This window comes from Chelmon rostratus, chromosome 1 (genome assembly GCF_017976325.1).
Source record: "Chelmon rostratus isolate fCheRos1 chromosome 1, fCheRos1.pri, whole genome shotgun sequence".
NCBI lineage: Eukaryota > Metazoa > Chordata > Actinopteri > Chaetodontiformes > Chaetodontidae > Chelmon > Chelmon rostratus.
The window spans coordinates 28572400-28590426 of NC_055658.1; the positions used below are offsets into that span (position 1 = coordinate 28572400).

The window sequence follows — 18027 nt, forward strand, 5'->3', positions numbered from 1 at the left end:
TTGCTGTGTGTTTATATTTCTTTGCTGCCTCTCTGACTCATTGCTGGAATATGATGGTATAGTCTTTCTATCACCAGCTTTTGCTTACCAGCATGAAGGCAGAGTTCACTGCAAAGAGCACCGCAGAGTCTTGACAGGCACCAAGGGTATTTACTCAGCTTCCAAAAAACTTCCAAACTCTTATTTACTTTCATCATGGCTTCCTCTCGCAAGCTTGCCTTTGCTGCCTCCCACTCCAAGTCTTATCCTCTCATCCTGTTTCCGTTTAGAGTTGGAGTGCAAAGCAGGAGTGGCTCTCAGAGACGCTTCATTTTTTTTAGGTTTCTCTGTTTTGAACTGTGTTTGCACGCTGACTCCACCTGTCTCCCCAGAGCGTGTTGGTGCTTGTTGCCTCAGCCTTCAACTGTGTCACTCCAACACTGATATTACTGTGATCTAATGGCTGAATGCAGAAAGAATCTTTGGGTGTATTTTTATTTAAAGGGTAGCTGTCTTTTGGGGCTACAGGTGAAGTGTTGAAGTGTCTAGTTTTTGGGGAGTTCGCAAATGGAACATTGTTTGTGCATGGGAAAGAAAGAGTGTTTTCCAGTGGGTGAACAGCTGCACCCAGTCTGGGTGTAATTCACTGCAACAATCCAGCGTTTTTTCAGGCACAAAAAGGGAGCGACAGAGCCCCTAAATGTATGCAAAGCACCACTAAATAACATCAGAATTTACTGTCTGTATCCCTGAACACTTGTGACAGCCACAACGCATCTCTCAGCATGTGATGCAGGGCCACTGAAACCCTCTTTGTTGGCTAAATCCAGTGTGAAAATTACCCTAATGTTTTGAGAGTTGGAAGAGGTTGGCATGGGGCCCATACTTTAGGAGAGTAAGCCTTGCTTTGGTGACTAGCTTGGGCCCCGAGGTTTGTGGCTTTTTAAGTGTGCTCATTGATTGAACTGGTAAAAGAATCACGTTGGTTGTGATAAGAGGTTCGGAAAGCAAAGATCGGCACCTGGCTTTTTGGGGGAATGGAGTTAAGACCTTATTTTTGGCCATGTCTTGATTTTTGGGGATGCAATTTTTTATTTAATTAGGCCATTATTAATGTAGAAGCATTGTATTCCTTCTTTGCAGTCCATTAAATGTACCCCAGATCACCTCATTTTTATCGCTTTTGACAGGCCATTAATAGGTGATGAGCTAGAGTTTCAATTTCCTTTTCAAGAGTGCATGTTTTATTTAACCTTTTGATATGAAACATACATAATGTAAATTAGCCTGAAAAGAGACACTTGCTCTTTTGTGTCCCATCCAATGACAGATTGAATCTTCTAAAAGTGGCATTTTGTTTCTATATCTCTTTGTTCTCACATATAACAGAATGGACCGTTCATATTAGAGTTTGCATACAGATATGTGTCTTTCAAACACTAATTTTATAATACTACATGGAGGAAGACGGCACCAGGAAAAGAAACAAACTGTACTAAACTGGAATAGAACTGCAGCAATTTGTTGATTAATTGATTTTAGGCTGTTTGATTGACTGTTAGTTGGACAAATTGTTCATATCTTCACAATTGTTTTTAACACTTTATACACTAGACAATTGAGTAATTGAGAAAAAGCAGCAGATTATACAATATTAAATATGATAATTAGCTGCAGCCCTCAACTCTGACTGAAGTGAACCTTAGAACTGCTTGATGTGGTGAATCTGAAAATGTGCATCACAATGCATCTGGTTTGTGTGTGTGTGTGTGTGAAGAAGCAGAGTTGATGTAATGTCTAATAAGAAGTGATCACATTTAATCAGTTAGCTCCATCTCTGCAAGAACAAATCGCAATTAAACAAGCCCTTCACTTTGCAGACTCAGAATTCTTGGATATTGCTCTGGGCATCAGATGGTCAATGATGGCTGGCACCATGGTGGCATCAGTGGTGTGATCATTCAATGTTTGGCCAGCCATTGACTCCCCAGAGAAAATGGATGTATTATGAATGCCCAACAGATGGGTAACCATCTCTCTTTTTACCCCGGCTAGGAGTCCTGATAGATGGCTGCTTGTGTCAGGATGGCAGCAAATGAGGAGCGACTAAAATATTTAATGACCTAATATAATTCTCAGTCAAGCCGCCGTAAAAGAAATATCCTCAGCCTAATGTTCAAAATGTATTCACAGGAGAGAGCCATAAAGTTGATGTTCATGATTCATAGGCGAGGTGTCAACCCCTTGCTTAAGAAAGGTCGATTAAATGGGACAATATGTAAAGGCTATGAAAATGGTGTCAGTGCAGTGCTAAGCTTTGAGAGCTCATGCTAAGCCACCTTGAAGAGGAGCCGGAGTTCTCCTTGGCTTTCATTGCCCTTGATTACACATCCTTAAGAGATTATATTCATAACTCATACTTTGGCCTGGTTCGACTTCAACTTTATAATTAAACTTCTTCAGAAGCAGAAGCTTTTTCACGATCCAGTCAGATGTAATTGCAGTTTATTTCTTATTTCTTATTATATTTCAGCAAATAAGTTGTTTTTTTTTCTGTTGTAGTGAGTGTAGTGTTAACTATAGCTTATACCACGGAAGCAATATCAGTCTTATTGCAGATAAGATGGCTTTATATGTCTGTTATCAGGACCCCTCACTCACGGTCCATTTTTAACAACACCTGTGTTTGAATAAACACCATTTGACGATAAGGAATGATTTGAATGAAATGAAACATCTTTTACGCATTGTCTTGATCAAATAAAAATACAATAAACCGACAAAGGTAATCCCATTTTTCAATTCAGTCATTGTTTTGAAAGATATATCAATATTCAGGGTTTCCTCCAGGACATTGGTTAGCAGAGCTGCTAATCAATCACCTGCTGAGCTGAATCAGACACGTCCTGATGTATTGTGACTCATTGTCAGTGTAGTTACCAGATGACGGTCTAAATAGTCATTTATTAAATACATGGCCTTTGCTGCGTGATGAGGCGCTACAGCTTGTATTTCCTGAAGCTTAATAAGTTTAATATTACACTCAGTTGCCTGTTTTTTCTTTGCACTTTGCTAAAATCTAATGCAGTCTAACACAACAGTCCTGCAGTTAACCCAACATTCATGAAGGCTGTAATGTTGGAACTGTTTTAGAGAGGTGTCTGTTTGACTTTTTTTGATCATCTGACTTTGGCTTCTGTATAAGAGGATGCCTGTGCAGTGTCCTAGCTAAGACAACACTATATCCAGATGTTCAGAGAGGAGATATCTAGAATGAATTGCCTGGAAAATGCCTAGATGGTATGAGTGGTGCAGGATGAGCTCCAGGAAGAATGAGCTGCTCCAGGCTGTCGTTTGCTCTCATTTTCTAATTCTCACCATCTGCCTGCAGCACACCTGCTTCAAAAGGCATCAGTACGCCCATACAGCAGCCAGGGAATATTGATTAAGACTACTGACATTTCTGCTTCCTTTTCACTCTGTCTGGGTACAACATGTGCCATCTTTCAGATCAAGGCAGGTTACACACTCACTTAAGAAACATACCCTCCCATTTTCTCATCAGAGCATAATTACGTCAGCAATATTGAATAAAAAATTCATTTGTTAATGTTTCTCAGACCTTATACGGTATAGATCATATATGCAGGTTGTAGCTACACGTTTTTAAGATAAATTACCTTAAGTAGTAGAATTTTGCTCCTTTCAACAGCGTTGAAGGGCAGTAAATCTGGCAACAGAAAAAAGGTTGGAAAGCTGGTCTGTCTGCCTCTTCTGATACTTGATACCTGTTTATAGCAGACAGGCTGTAGTCTGTTAATGATGGATAGACAGCTTTGGTTCAGCTGGGCATCGGCACTCTGTAATCTTCCATTGTTACGTTCTTCAGATCCATCTTCAACCTGTGCTTGAGAAAGAGGAACATGCGGTTTACATATTGATTTAGGATTAATTACAGTGGCGATGAATTATGCTTTTGACTCATTCAAATTATCCCTAATTGGATTGCATGTTAATGTGATATGTTCCTGTTGTTTGGTCCATTTCACATTCTCTTAGCCTTCTTTCCTCTGTCTCTTCTCTCTTCATGCATTGTAAAACTGCAGTGGGCCATGCAATGACAGAAGGAGCCGAGCGGGTTTTATTCCTACAATATCTAACTTAATTGCTTTGTCAATAAGCACATTTCATACAAAAAATCAATATGCTCTCTTTGAAATGGCAATTCGGCACCTTCTTTAGTTTAATGGCCTGTTTCAACAGGGGCTAGAAATACATTGGTGAGATTAATTGCAGAGTAAAGTATCCATGTCACTCTCTGCATATTTGCACTGATAGATTGGCTTTACATTAATAACCCTGCTGTCGGAAAGCCTATAAATTCATCATGGCTGCAATTACAAATATGTGTTTGTTTCCTTATCTTAATTTATAGAGTATCAGCGTCAAAGTCTATGGGGCATTGATTTAAGGTTATAATTAGCCACAGTGAAAAAGAATTACAACAGTTAATAATTTTGTTTCCCTCAGAATAGTTTACATTGAAAAGCCTGCTTAGTGAGCAGGAGCAATCAATCATAATTTACCTCCAGAAACATTTAGCCTTTTAATTTTTTCTCATGTGAGAATGTTTAGACCAAGATGCAGAATAAAATTCATTCTTCTGCGTGATTCTCAAACAATCAGTTACTGTAACTAATACGAGCTAAACCTGCAATTCTCCGCCCTGATGTGACCCTGAGTAGCCTTAAGTAATTATTTTAAAACTGATGGAAAGTGATGTGGTCCCACTAGTGGTGGGAAATAATAATAGCATTCTGCTGTTATTTTTTATTTAACACAATAGATAAAGGAAACAAGTGAAGAAGGGAACACGATTTCTCGATTCATCAGCTCACAACTCATGAACATGCAACTTGCGACAAGGAGGCACAAGCTTGATATGTCCTCGAATTAAGAAAAAAAGCAACAAAAGGAAGGACTGTTCTAGGGGCTGCTAGCTGGGCTTTTAGACTTTTAGTCTTCTTTACCAGCACATGATAAGGGTAGAGTATCTCATCAATTTAAATTAAAGTAAAAAGGACAGCACATATATGATTACAGATGCACATCTTTCACAGGAAACAGGAAAAGAGGCACTCAAAAATTTAAATGGCATGAGCAAAACCAGGAAACAGCAACATCTATGCGTATGTGCATGTCTGTGTATGTTCATATTCAGACAGACCTGCAGTTATGCTGTTGTACGTCAAGCATGCAAAATTACAGATTTGTATGCATGTTTATGCACTGTACCTTTAAAGATAATTGTAAGCCACAATAATTGAATTCCACTTTCTCCTCTGTCTTGTGTAGGTGCTGTGAGGCAACTGTTAGCAGAAAGGACCTGAAGAACCAGCTGTGGAAAGACTCCGCGGTGAAAGTCAACAGGATGTCCAGCCAGTTGGCCGTTTCTTTGTGAATGGATTAGAGGTCAGTATGAATGTCATAACAGTCCTCAGTTTAGGGCTGCACACCCTCATGTCCAAGGTCCTCAGGTCCCAATTAGCAGAAACTGAATCACGGCCAAGCTGAAACATTGTTTTATGAAATAAACTAACTGCATGTGAAATTAGAAAGCACACTGTACATGCAGTGCAACCTCTTCTACATGCTAATTTGTCTTCGACTTCATTACACGGACAAATGAAATTGTACATTTCTGCATGATCTCATAACTACTGTGAAAAACGCCACAGTCTTGCTCGTATGATGAAATGATTAAGCAGAGCTGTTACAAGTCCAGCTAAGCTCTGCATCCCTGCTCTTCATCACTGAGTCATCTTTGATAGCATAAGGAGAGATGGAGCCCTTTGAACTAACTGTGGGTTCATTAGCTTGTATAACACGGGTAATTGTGCGTCTGCATGAAGAGAAACTGCTGGACTTGAGACACTGACACACACCTCCATGCAGCACTGTTATAATCTCTGGATAATGACACACCACTCCATACCACAGCCAGTATTTGAGACAGTTATGTCACACGGGCATTGTGATATAATCATTTGTGCAGTTATGGGATGTTCACATATGTTTCAGCAATGCTAATGATGCTGTTTTGCTAGTTGCACAATTTGTTAGTTGTTGTCTGTGGATTCCAGCATCTTTCAAGCTTCCCTACTCTTACTTTCACTGTGAGGAAAAGAAAAAGATGACAAAATATGGTGGTGTACATTTCTTCTAACTTGAAGATACTTGAATCATTTTGTGTTGTGTTTTGTTTTGGCTTCACGGTTTGTTCAATAGTACTCAAAGTGATTATGCTGCAGGCTTCCTGTCTTCCTCATTAACTGACAAAAACATGAGAGGCAGTGTCATTAGGACCTAGAAACCATTAACATCTGACAACAAGATCATGTTGCCCAAGCCCCAAGAAAACAATAAATACACAGATACATACAGGTGGATAGCTGGCAAATGTTTGCTTTCAGACAGGTGATATTTGTCAGATCACCAACATTACCCTTAAAGTTAGTCAGTTTGTTGAATACACTTCAAACACTCAATTTTTAATTAAAGGTAACTGGAATTAAGTGTTTTGTTTGTTTTTTGTTTTTTTCAGTCTGAGCTAAAACAGTTGGCATACAAGGACTATAAAACCTTTATATCCACAACCGATTTACGGTACCATTTCCCCCCCTGACTGTTAGAGTTTCCATGGTTCAGATTCTTGCTGCAGCACTTGCAGACCATGTGCACTGAATCCTACCATAGCATGATCTGTTTCTTAGCTTTTAAAATCCTTTCCCTTGCCACTCCCCGTTCCTGAGATCCACATTTGTTTCTGTGATGTTGTAGGACAAGCAGCTGGCATGACCTGCCTCTAAAATGATGCATTAAAGTCTTGCTTATATATTTTTCTCTTTGTCTCCCCTCCATTTGATTAGGAGTTTGTTTAATCCCTCAGTAGGGCTCAGTTATAAGCTTTTTGGTAATGACTTGCTTAATCCTCCTACTGGAGATAAAACACACAGGCGCATTAACTTCAAAGCTCACTAATCGGATGCCTCTAAACAAAGCCTTATTATTGAGTAGTGCTGCAAGTTTACTAGTCTGTTGTGTTGGTGTAGGTTTGTCTGTCCGGTGGCCGTACCTTATTTGCAGGCTTGGAGTAGCACCAAGGTTTTGGTCTCAAGTGCATGTTTTACAGTTTAATGGCGACCAGATGGATCACACTCGAAACCACTGCAGTGTTGCCAGATCTGCAACTGTGTCACCCAGAGCTGTGACAAATAGTCAATTATTCGACTGACAGAAAATTAATTGGAGTGTATTTGCATTATTGGTTAATCATTTTCTGTTATTTTCAAGCACACATGGTCTGGTTCCAGTTTCAAGTGTGAGGATTTGCTGGTTTTCTTTGTCTTATGTGATAGTAGAGGGTGAATATTTTTATTTTTTTTAGTTCGGCAACAAATCATGTGTAGACGCCATGTTGGCCTAAAGGAAATTGTGATTTTTTCCAAACTTTTATGGACCTAATCAAGATAGTCAGAAGATTAAATTACTATGGAAAAAGGGTTAGTTGCAGCCTTGTTGTCACTAGATTTGCATACTTTCAAAACGCTTTTAGCTTATTTTAACAACAACCCTGTAACAGATCTAGTGGCCGACATTAGCGACAGAACGGCCGGCAGTTTTCCTTGAAGTGAGTCCTCAGTGCTGCCTCATGCATATGCAGACCTCTCTGCTCGCTGTGGCTGCAGCTCTGTGGCTTCAGCTGCAGCCAGTGAGAGAGAAGGCCTGGAGACACCGTGGCCAGCCGGAAACCAGGTAACTGCAGATTCTGCACCTTTGTAGTTAACTGTTCAGGTTACTTGGAAGAGGAAGGTCCAGTTAACCTTGCCATCTTTTTTTCCTTACACTCTTATTGTCATATTGCACAATCTGACGTGACTTACAGTTGCACTCCTTTAAAGGTTCATCAGCTGCATCTTGAATGTAAATGTTAACGACCTGATAACTGACCTCAGATCAGTGTTGGCTCTGATATTTGTGGCACAACCACAAAGATTACAGCCCTTGATGAAACAAGTGCTAATGATTTTTGTATTCCTGTGATCCCACTGAAATTCAGGAAGTCATTGTATTTTGGTGTTGCTCACTAGAATGTGAGCGTTGCAGCAGGTCAAAACAGACATTTATAGGAGCTCTACTCACAATCCAAACGGTTTTGGAATAAAGAGGCAAGCAATTTTTTTCCTGTCAGTTATTGCCTTGAATTCATCCTGATGCCGACACAGTGTCATAATAAGGCTCAGACACACAACAGACACCCACAATGCACACACACACACCGTCCAGCTCCACAGGAACTAACATGCCTCCGAGCTTCAGCATAAGCTGATAATTTACAGGCAGTCTCAAACCTCTACCTCACTTCACCCATGGAGGAGAGCAGTGAAAATGTCAGGAGTTTAGTTAGGGCTACAACACCTGCATCTCACACATACTCCGGGCTTCTGCTCCAGTAGCTCCCCAAGGGTGGCTCACGACCACTCAGCTTTTACTGCTGTGATGACTGCTTGTGATTTTTGCGCCAGAGGACAGCAGGAGAAGAAAAACAACTCCATTCACCCATCCCTATGCTCACTGCTGCAGCAGGTCTGACATGTTGTAAACGTTGTACTTTGTGCACTGGGGTCCCGGACGGAGATTAGCAGCTAGTTTGACTTGAAGTCGCAGTGTTTTTTTCGCTGCTTTGATTTCACAAGATTTTTAAAAAACAACTCACCCTTTCTCATTGTTAACAAACAATCATAGTATTAGGCCTCTGCTACAGTTTTCCCAGCCTTGTTACCGGGGATTTGGGGGATAAAGACATCCAAATATTTGCATATGTCAAAAAAAAGTCAGGCAGAATTAATACCCATAGTTTTAAGAAAGGCAATCGCTTGCTGCTCGTGATGAAGCAACCACATATACCTCATGTTATAGTGCATCATCTGAAAGGCACAAGCTCCAAAGCCTTTTGATGAGCTGCAGAAGCAGCAGAAAAGTCGTGCATTGTCGGACATGTGAGCACACCGGGACCTCAGCAATTAAAGACGGTGAAGTTGCTCGTCCTGTCAGCCTATGAAGACGATATTTGCTCAAGAAGCGACAGTTAACTGTCAGCAATAACATGAAGGTTTGTCATTGTTAGCATGCTGTAAGCGGACCATTACGTACTTGTTAAATATAATGCTATTCATGATGCCCTGGTAATTATTTTTGAAATTACTGAAAATTGAAAAACAACTGCAGCCAGTAACTTTCGTCATTATTGTTGAATTTGACAATTACCTTCTCAATCGATTGATCATTTGGAATATAAAATATGAGAAAACTGTGAGAAAATGCCAATCCAGGTGACGTCTTCAGATGCCTTGTTTTGTCCAACCAGGAGCCCAAAACTCAACGATATTCCGTTCATCATCACATGGAGCTGTTACCAGCGAATGTTTGGCACTTTTGGCAAAAATTACTCAAATCATCAATTATCAAAATAGATTATCATAACATGATCTATGAATGAATTCCTTCTTTCAGCCCTATATACCACTTCTGTCGTAACAGCTACAGTATATAGCGAAATTGGGGTGTTTTCTACTGATAAATTAGGGTTACTTTGGAATAAAGTACTTCTGCTTTTTCCCTTAATCTTCTATCAGCGTTAAGATAAGCATAGCACCATACAGAAAGTGTGACAGGCCTGTAAATATGTAAAGCGATGTTAATTTTGTGCTAATTGTAAATGGATCTATTGTTTATATGTGGAATAAATAATTAACACTCCTACCAGTTCTTCCTGCTTATCTTGAGTCAGCAGAAAATGACACCCATTATATTGTTGCACAGCTCCACGGTTTAGTCACCATTACCAACAATAACACAGAGACCATGACGTTGTGGCCATTATATGATGACAAAACCTCGCAAATTGTGTCATCAAATTCATTCAACAAAATTCTTGGCAGTTGACCCCAGAGTTGCTGTACTGTATAATGATGAGGGTGTTTGGATTTTTGTTGTTGGAAATACTGCATCTCCTTACAAACACTGCAGCCCTTGTGGTTTGTGAAACAGTAAATTGAATATAGGTGTTTGGGTGCACAAGGGGAACTGGATTTGATTTAGAAAAAAAAACCAAACAAACAAAAAAGCCATCCAACTGCCAAGTTTGATCATTGAGGTATTCATAAAGAATGATGCCATAATATAAAAATGGAGCATCAGCAAGTCTCTGCCTGTTATTTCAGGCACTTTTCAATTTCCTGAGGCGAGACATGGGGCGCATGCAAACTGAAAATCTGCTTTTGTTTTTTAGTGTCATTTTCCTTAATCTGTCGAGCATGAAAGAGTTTTATCCTCCAACAGGATTGTCTTCCACCTCCTGTCCAGTTGCATCTGTCTTTTTTTTTTATGTATTTTTTGTCGGTGTAGTTTTCCTTCCAGATCAAAACTGTGTTATTTTCAGGGATTACATCTATGCAGCACTTCCTGAGTTGATCTGATAACCAGTGGATTACAAAGGTCTATTTTATAAACAAGTCCTCATACCTAAAAACAAAGTAAAAAAGATCCAAAAATGACTCACAAAAGCTTTTTTAATCTTCCACCAAAGGGACAGATCGCCTTCATGGTAAATAAATAAATAAATTGGATGGTCAGTGGTCATATAACAACACCACGCAACTCTGCTGAGGGACAGTCATTATTCGAACAACTGATGAAGGTGACTGTCAGGACAACCCATAAGTCGTTGAATAAACAACCAGTGCTGTTGTTTTACTGCTGTGCACAGACTCCAAATACATGTAAGTGAATGTGAGTCAAAATACAGAGACAGTGCAGCTACTGTCTGAGCCACTAGCTAAATATTGTTTGTTTGCCTGGTAATTAACTCATGCAAAGCAGCAGATGTGATTTAACAAACATCTTCATTTGTGGCGACACAGTGAGGAGGACATTGACAGCATTGTAGCACTTGCTAAATGCTCAGTGGAGACTCAGTTGAGAGGACATACACACAAAATAATACTACTCTGTATTGGGATTTGAATACAGTTTATTTGTATTTAGAAAGACGGAGGAGTGTGTTTGCCATTTACTTGCAACAGCCTCCTCTCAGTGCTGCCCCTGGATCTGTTTTCCACGTTTTCCACCATAAACAGTATTACATATCCAATGGAGCATGAACCAACATGGATAAGTGACAGCAGAAAAGAAGTCTTGATCCAAGCTTCAGCTGCATTTAATTCAGTGATTAAGAGCCAGGACTGGTTCAGATCAGGTCTGAGATGGGTTCCTTTTTGACAGAACCCCGTCAGCATCTTGCCCCTGGAGGCCTCATGTTCTTTTAACTGTGTCTTGAATGAGTCCAGTCATTATGAAACATGCTTGATATTTGGAATAAGCCTCGCCAAATATGTCGCTCTCTGACAAGTGAAACTTCAAAAGTGTGTCGTCATTTTTTTTTAATGTTGTTGAGTTTTATCTGCTAATATTTTTAATTTCTTGCAATGAAATATAGAAGAAGCAAGTTTCGGTTCCTGGTTAGTTTAGCTTTTCTCTCTCGCTCTCTCTCAGCTGTCTTTCTTGGTCTCTTTGTCTTGATTTTTGTCAGTCTCATCTCTCCAGTTAGGGTCTGGTTGGTTTCAGGCTCTGGAGCTACAATAGCTTCAGCCACACCGGAAGCACTTACTTGTTTGTCAGGTGTGGCTGAGACAGAGTGATATTACCCGATTCAGAACATTTATGATTTCTCAAGCTGCATCAGGCTTCAAACTACATTCAAGATACTGACATGGCTTCACACGAATCGTCAGTCAGTATGAGGCATTAGGATGCTCTCCATGCTACAGTTCTTAAGCCAGTGTCTATCCACCTTGAGCTTGAGCTCAACACTAGAGACGAATCACTATAAAAAGCAAATTATTTATAGTCGGTTCCTGACAGGGTCGGTCCTACTTATCTTTCAGGGTGCGGTCCCCGGGCCCGCTGCCTCGCAGTTTCAGCATTGTCAGAGCTCCCATCAGCCCAATCTTTCATCACTGCACCAGGCTGACATTTCTCTAAATATCAATGATAGTTTTTATGTGTGGCAATAATTTATCAGGCACAGCTTTTTTCACTACTGACTGAAAGACAACAGCAAAAAGTTTTAAACCAGAACTTTTCTTATGGATCAAAAATGAGAAGTGTCATACTGGAGAAAATGATGATCTGCGCCTATTTTAGTCGACATTTCTCAAACCCTTTATTACACAGTTATTTATTACACTAAATCCAGTCTTTTGCTATTTAAGTTTGATAGCAGAAGTCTTTTATTGGAAGGCTATTTTCATCTTCTATAACTTTCACTCCCTCAACATTTGCTTGTTAAAGCACTCTGGAAGTCCACTTCCTATGTATTCCTATCCTCATCTAAGACATAAACTATGTTGAAGAAATGGCAAGTCCTATAATTTGACTGCAATGTAGCACATTACTATTGTCCAATTACTGCACATTAATTGAGCTGACCTTTAGTAGTGTCTAGTTTAGGCTGGAATATTGAAAGGAACTTTGGGGAGTAATGATTTTCCTCCTCTCCTTCCTCTGTCATTAGAGGACCTAACACTGCTGTCACTGTAATGGTAAATTCTATGAGCAGTAAGCTGTAATTAGTGTGGAGGAGGAGACCTCAGTCTGTGTATTGATTTCTCGCGGGCTTCGTGAATATGCCTGATTTGCTCGGTACATTGTTTAAGGTCTCCATTCTTATTGTCCAATCTCAAATCTTGCTGAACTTCTATTAAAACATTGCTGTGAGCAAGTCAAGTCAAATGTTGACCCAAAGTGCTGTACAGAATGTAATTACAATGAACAAAGTAGAAATTGGAAAGGCACATAAAACATAATCTGATCTAGACTGAATATAACCTTTATGTGGACCGAAGTAAGAAAACATTTTCTTAAGACAGCAAATGTCAATATACAACTTAATTGTGATTAATAATGTAAACCATTTGAACTGGTAATTGGGAGGATCTAAGATGCAATATGGGCTGACCCGGTCAGAGGTTAAAGCAGCTGCCATTCCATGCAAAGCTCCAAAATTAAACACAGCACCATAAAATTAATTTAAGATCTGTTTGGTTGCCAATGATGGGAGGCCAGCATTTAGGAGATATGATTTGTCTTTCCGAATACACTTGTGGCTTTCTTGCCGAGAGTAAGATGAGAAGAATGCTGTTGTGTCCTCATAGTACGATTCTAGCTACACCCAGCTAACTTTTAGCACAGGTTAACATAAAGACTGGAAACAGGGGGAAGCAACTAGTCTGACTCTGTTAATGATTAAAATCTGCGTACCAGCTCCTCCGAAACTCACGAATTAACACATTATATTTGGTCATCGCCTAGTCAAGACATCAGACACATATACTCCCATAAAGTGGCAAATTGTTTTTTACACTTTGGTTTTTATAAGGATTAAACAAACAATATCTGAGATGTTACTTCATGAGCTTTCGGGGTTCTGATAGGTGGATTTTGTTACCTTTGGACATTTCCAGTCTTTATGCTAGGCTAAGCTAACCGTCTCCAACTGCATACTTGCCACACAGATGTGACAGTGGTAGCAATGTTCTCATTTCTCTCTTGCAAGAAAGCAAATAAATGCATTTCCCAAGATGTTGAACTACTCTTTTAATTTCAGCTGTGCCAGATAGAGGAGTTTGTCAGTTGGAAAGAGGAACAGAAATGACTTGAGCGCTACGCAAAACAAGAAGCAAACCTAGTCGACAAGTTGACCAAAAGATTTGCGAGACTGCAAAAAATGGACTGAAGACAATTTATTTGGGTTGCAAATGAGACACACATGCACACACTGGCAATCAACGCGCAATCCAGAGATTCTTAGTGGTCACAAAGCTACCATTTTGCATGTGTGACCACACCAGTTTGGTTTTGTTTGGAGTCTACCAATCAACTCTACATTTATCAACCCTGTCCTCCTGCTTCTGACTCATCCGCAGCCAGGCAGGCTCCTCAGCAAACAAAAGTGATCTAAAATGTGTGTTTGACACAAATTACAACTTGTCATCTGTTCAGGGAAAGTTGTTCCAAGCAGCGTTCTCGGGGGTAACAGTGTTACCATGCAGCTAATTTGCATTAGATGTTTTCCTGTTCCTTTTGGTTGTCTTGAAATGATCTTGGAATGATACTGACCTTGTTTAACTGATCTATGTGGTGTAACCGCTGTTGATGTACTGTAAATCAATGTGGAACTCATCTTTTCACAGATCTAGAAAATCAAACTTACTGTTTGTGTCTCAGTGCATGTGCAGACCAGAAACCTGGTTTCATTTGCTATGGGGATTAGAGATTTCCCCAGGCACACTTCTCCTGGGGAAAGCTGATGTGTTGGTCATGTATAATCGTAACTGGGTTTCTAATCAGCTTTTTAAATGCAAACATGAGACAAAGACATCAGACAGGGACTGCTGTAACAGACGTGCTGCAGCTTTAAATGAAACATCATTACATCATTCTAAATTATTTTATTCAAGGACTGAAACTTAAAATGAGACTAAATAGTCTCTAGATTAGTCAATTTCTAAACATTTGACTTGTTGTCGTGCTGCACTGCACACTCAGACTGTCCTCACTGCCCTGTCCAAACGCTTGTAAATCCATGGTTGTAAATCAGGGGTAGAGGAGAAATCTTTCTACTGACCTGCTGCATAAAGGTAGGTTTTACAGTAACCAGGTTAATGCAGTTCATATTTCAGTGCTGTAACCTGATTTCTCTCTGTCACCTGGTCTCTTGTATGCTTGTAAATCTACTCACTGTTATGAAAGTTGCTTCAGATGTTATGCACTCAATTTATGTCACTGTATGCGGATTTGCATGTTTTTCACATTATCCTTTGCTCTCTAATAATATTGATCCAGTGGTATTTCACAGCAGGCTGTCAGTCTACGGTGCAGAGATTTGTAGGGCGTAAATTTCTTCACATGCCGATACCAGATGACTTGTTATTGGCCTGACCGTTTCTCTGCAGATTATCAATCATGCATGTTTCTAATGCATCCCTTGTGTTTGTGTCATGCAGGCAAGTTGTGACCATGCGCTGCCTGGCTGCTCGGGTGAACTACAAGACCCTCATCGTTATCTGCGCCCTCTTCACACTCATCACTGTGTTGCTATGGAACCGCTGCTCCAGCGACACCTCCCTGCGCTTCCTGCCCCGTGCTGCCTTGGTGGCTCCAAGTCCCAAGGTGGGGGATGCAAGCATCAGCAGCCAGCAGCACCCCCCACAACCTCCAGAGCCCCCGCCTGTTGTTGGGGTTGCCAGCGGGATCAAGTATGAAGAAATCGACTGCCTGATCAATGACGAATCTACTATCAAAGGCCGTCGAGAGGGGGGAGAGATCTACCTGCCCTTCAGCTGGATGGAAAAATACTTTGAGGTGTACGGCAAAGTGGTGCAGTACGACGGCTACGATCGGTTTGAGTTCCAGCACAGCTACTCAAAGGTTTATGCACAGCGTGAGCCCTACCACCCCGACGGGGTCTTCATGTCATTTGAGGGATACAATGTGGAAGTCCGTGATCGTGTCAAGTGTATAAGTGGGGTGGAAGGTAAGACTCAGTAATGGGTTTTTTTTCATCTCGGGGATTTTTGGGAATGCACACCTCATGTCAGATCTTAAATTTCACACAGTGATGCTTCCAGTTTGAGGTACATAAAATCAAATCAAATTTTTCACATCATGTCACCTTTTGCTCAAGTAAAAAACTGATTCTTTTTGCATCTCAAGCGCCTCTGCACTTCCTATGAAATATAATGCTAGAGCATTTGCAAATACACACAGTCAGTGTACAGTACAAGAATGCAATGCTTTTAAACAGGTACATTTCTCATTCAGTTTGGATTAACTTTGATGATGAACTTTGTTTCCTATTTAGGTGCATAATAAACCTCACATCACTGAGAAATGTATAGATAACTTAATGAGGCCCCGTTTAAGCAGAGTGGCGCATCATGAAGTCTCTGAAGTTTTATCTGTGAGAACGTGAGTCGAGACTTGATTAACAAGAAAGATCAGATTTCAGAACCACCTACTCAATCTCTGCCACCCATTCCCAGATGTTATTAGCCTTTCTCTAACACTGACGACACCAAATGTGATTTTCAATTAGAAAATGATCTTTTCTTCGCTCGGACATTGTCTGTCAGCATTTCTTTGGATAGATGTCTGTTATGTGAGTCTATTCTACACTTCGAGTCCATCATCAAAATTGTTTTCAAGGTTCCTTTTAAAACACCACCAGGAATTATATAAATAGCTCATTTAAAAAGGCCACATATATTATCAATACAGTTCCGTGCCCCACTCACTTGAAGAAGAGGCCCTGCGTACTTGCCTGAAATCACAAAGTAGATATTCATTATTCTTCTTTTATGGTCGAATCACTTGAGCCACCACTAAAAAGAAAAGGAATATCATCACAGCAGGAACTCTAAAGATAGCAGTTGTTTCAAGTCCCCCAAAAAGTTCCTTATCAGTTCAAACATATCATTGTTATCAGTGAAGATGATAAAGGTAGACGAGGGTGTGACCACAGCCCTGAGTCCTTTTCTACTCAAGAAGCAAGCTTTTGTTTAGATGGGGAGATGTAATAAAAGATGGTATATTCACAGGCAAAGTGTCAGTTGCAGAGGTTAGCTTGATGAATAATGACAGCCAGTGTCTGTAAAAGCAATTTGCCAGCAGTAAATACGTATTTTTGCAGAGATGGATAGTGCAATATCCCACATTGGCATTCCTTCTTTAACGTGGTGACACAAATCTGCTTTTCTGTTCGTCACACAAACAGAACAAACACAGTAGTTTTCTTTATAGTAAAATTCGCAAGAAGCATGTGTGGCTGGCATTTCAGAGGCTGCAGTGCTTGCTCGGATGCAGTGAACACTGACTCATGAGGAATTTCAGAAAGCCTGATGACACATTTGGTTGATAAGTTCCAATGAGTTCAGTTGATTTTCAGTATATTAAATTATTTTCTTTTTGTAGTTCTCTTTGTTTTTGTTTTTGTCTCAACCACAGCCCCATCTAAAGACCTTTTTGGATGACAAATTATGCTACCCTTACCAAAATTATACCCCACTGCAACACATGTACTAGGGGAGGGAACATATATATTGGAAAATGGGTCAGACAGGAATCGGACCAAATCTGTTAGTACCTCTGGGCTGAGCAGCAGGGAGCCAAGTTATTCTCACTCTGCCATTTCCTGCAGACCGTGTCTTTTAGTACAGAATAGAGGAAACACATCTACACCCCCATACCCACACACACTCTCACACACACACATACACACACACAATTTACCAAGGTCCATTAATTAAGCCAAAGGCTCCTTGCTATTTAACACTCCACAGGCACATGCAAACACACCTCTCTTCAACTTAGCATATTTTTATAGGTGAAAATAGCAGTTCATTAATTAGCCTGTCACAGTCCGAGGTACCGCAGGGCTTAAACAAGGTCATGGGAGCATTTCTTCCCCAGCGCGCCCTGCTGCCCATGGAGAAGTTATTTAACAGGACCCTCAGCAATATTCAGTCAATGTTGCGATGGTCCTTTTACATCACTCTAGCTTCTGGCGTATTCTGTTGGGATGTAATTTGTGTCAGGAGTCAAAGTCTGGCATTTGTACTAATATTTCAAGCTCAAGCTTGAATTGTGATACCACTGGGAGGAGAAAATCTTTAGATTGAGAGCATTTCAGATAAATTAGTCTTTGAATGTTAATATATGCTCTCAATGCTGTAATTAGTCGACAGAGTCCTACAAACACAGCACTTTTATGTGCTCTTACATCTCCTGCAGAGCTTGTGGTTTTACAGTCAAGGGTTAGAAATCGAGGTCTTGCTTTTCCTTTACCAGAGCCTCCATGAGACAAAGAACAAAAGTTAAGAATAATGAAGCTCCAGCCGCCAGGCCGCTATCATTAGCGGAAGTAGTTAA

General features: G+C 40.3%; 1 protein-coding gene across 1 annotated transcript in view; it reads left to right on the plus strand.

Moving 5' to 3' along the window:
* The window catches only part of glceb (glucuronic acid epimerase b), a 54174-nt gene that overhangs the window by 19422 nt on the left and 16725 nt on the right, over positions 1 to 18027 (plus strand). The window contains exons 2-3 of the mRNA XM_041937492.1: positions 5335 to 5451; positions 15105 to 15634. Of these exons, the coding sequence (XP_041793426.1) occupies positions 15118 to 15634 (517 nt within the window). The 5' untranslated portion in view covers positions 5335 to 5451; positions 15105 to 15117. The remainder of the gene's footprint in view (positions 1 to 5334; positions 5452 to 15104; positions 15635 to 18027) is intronic.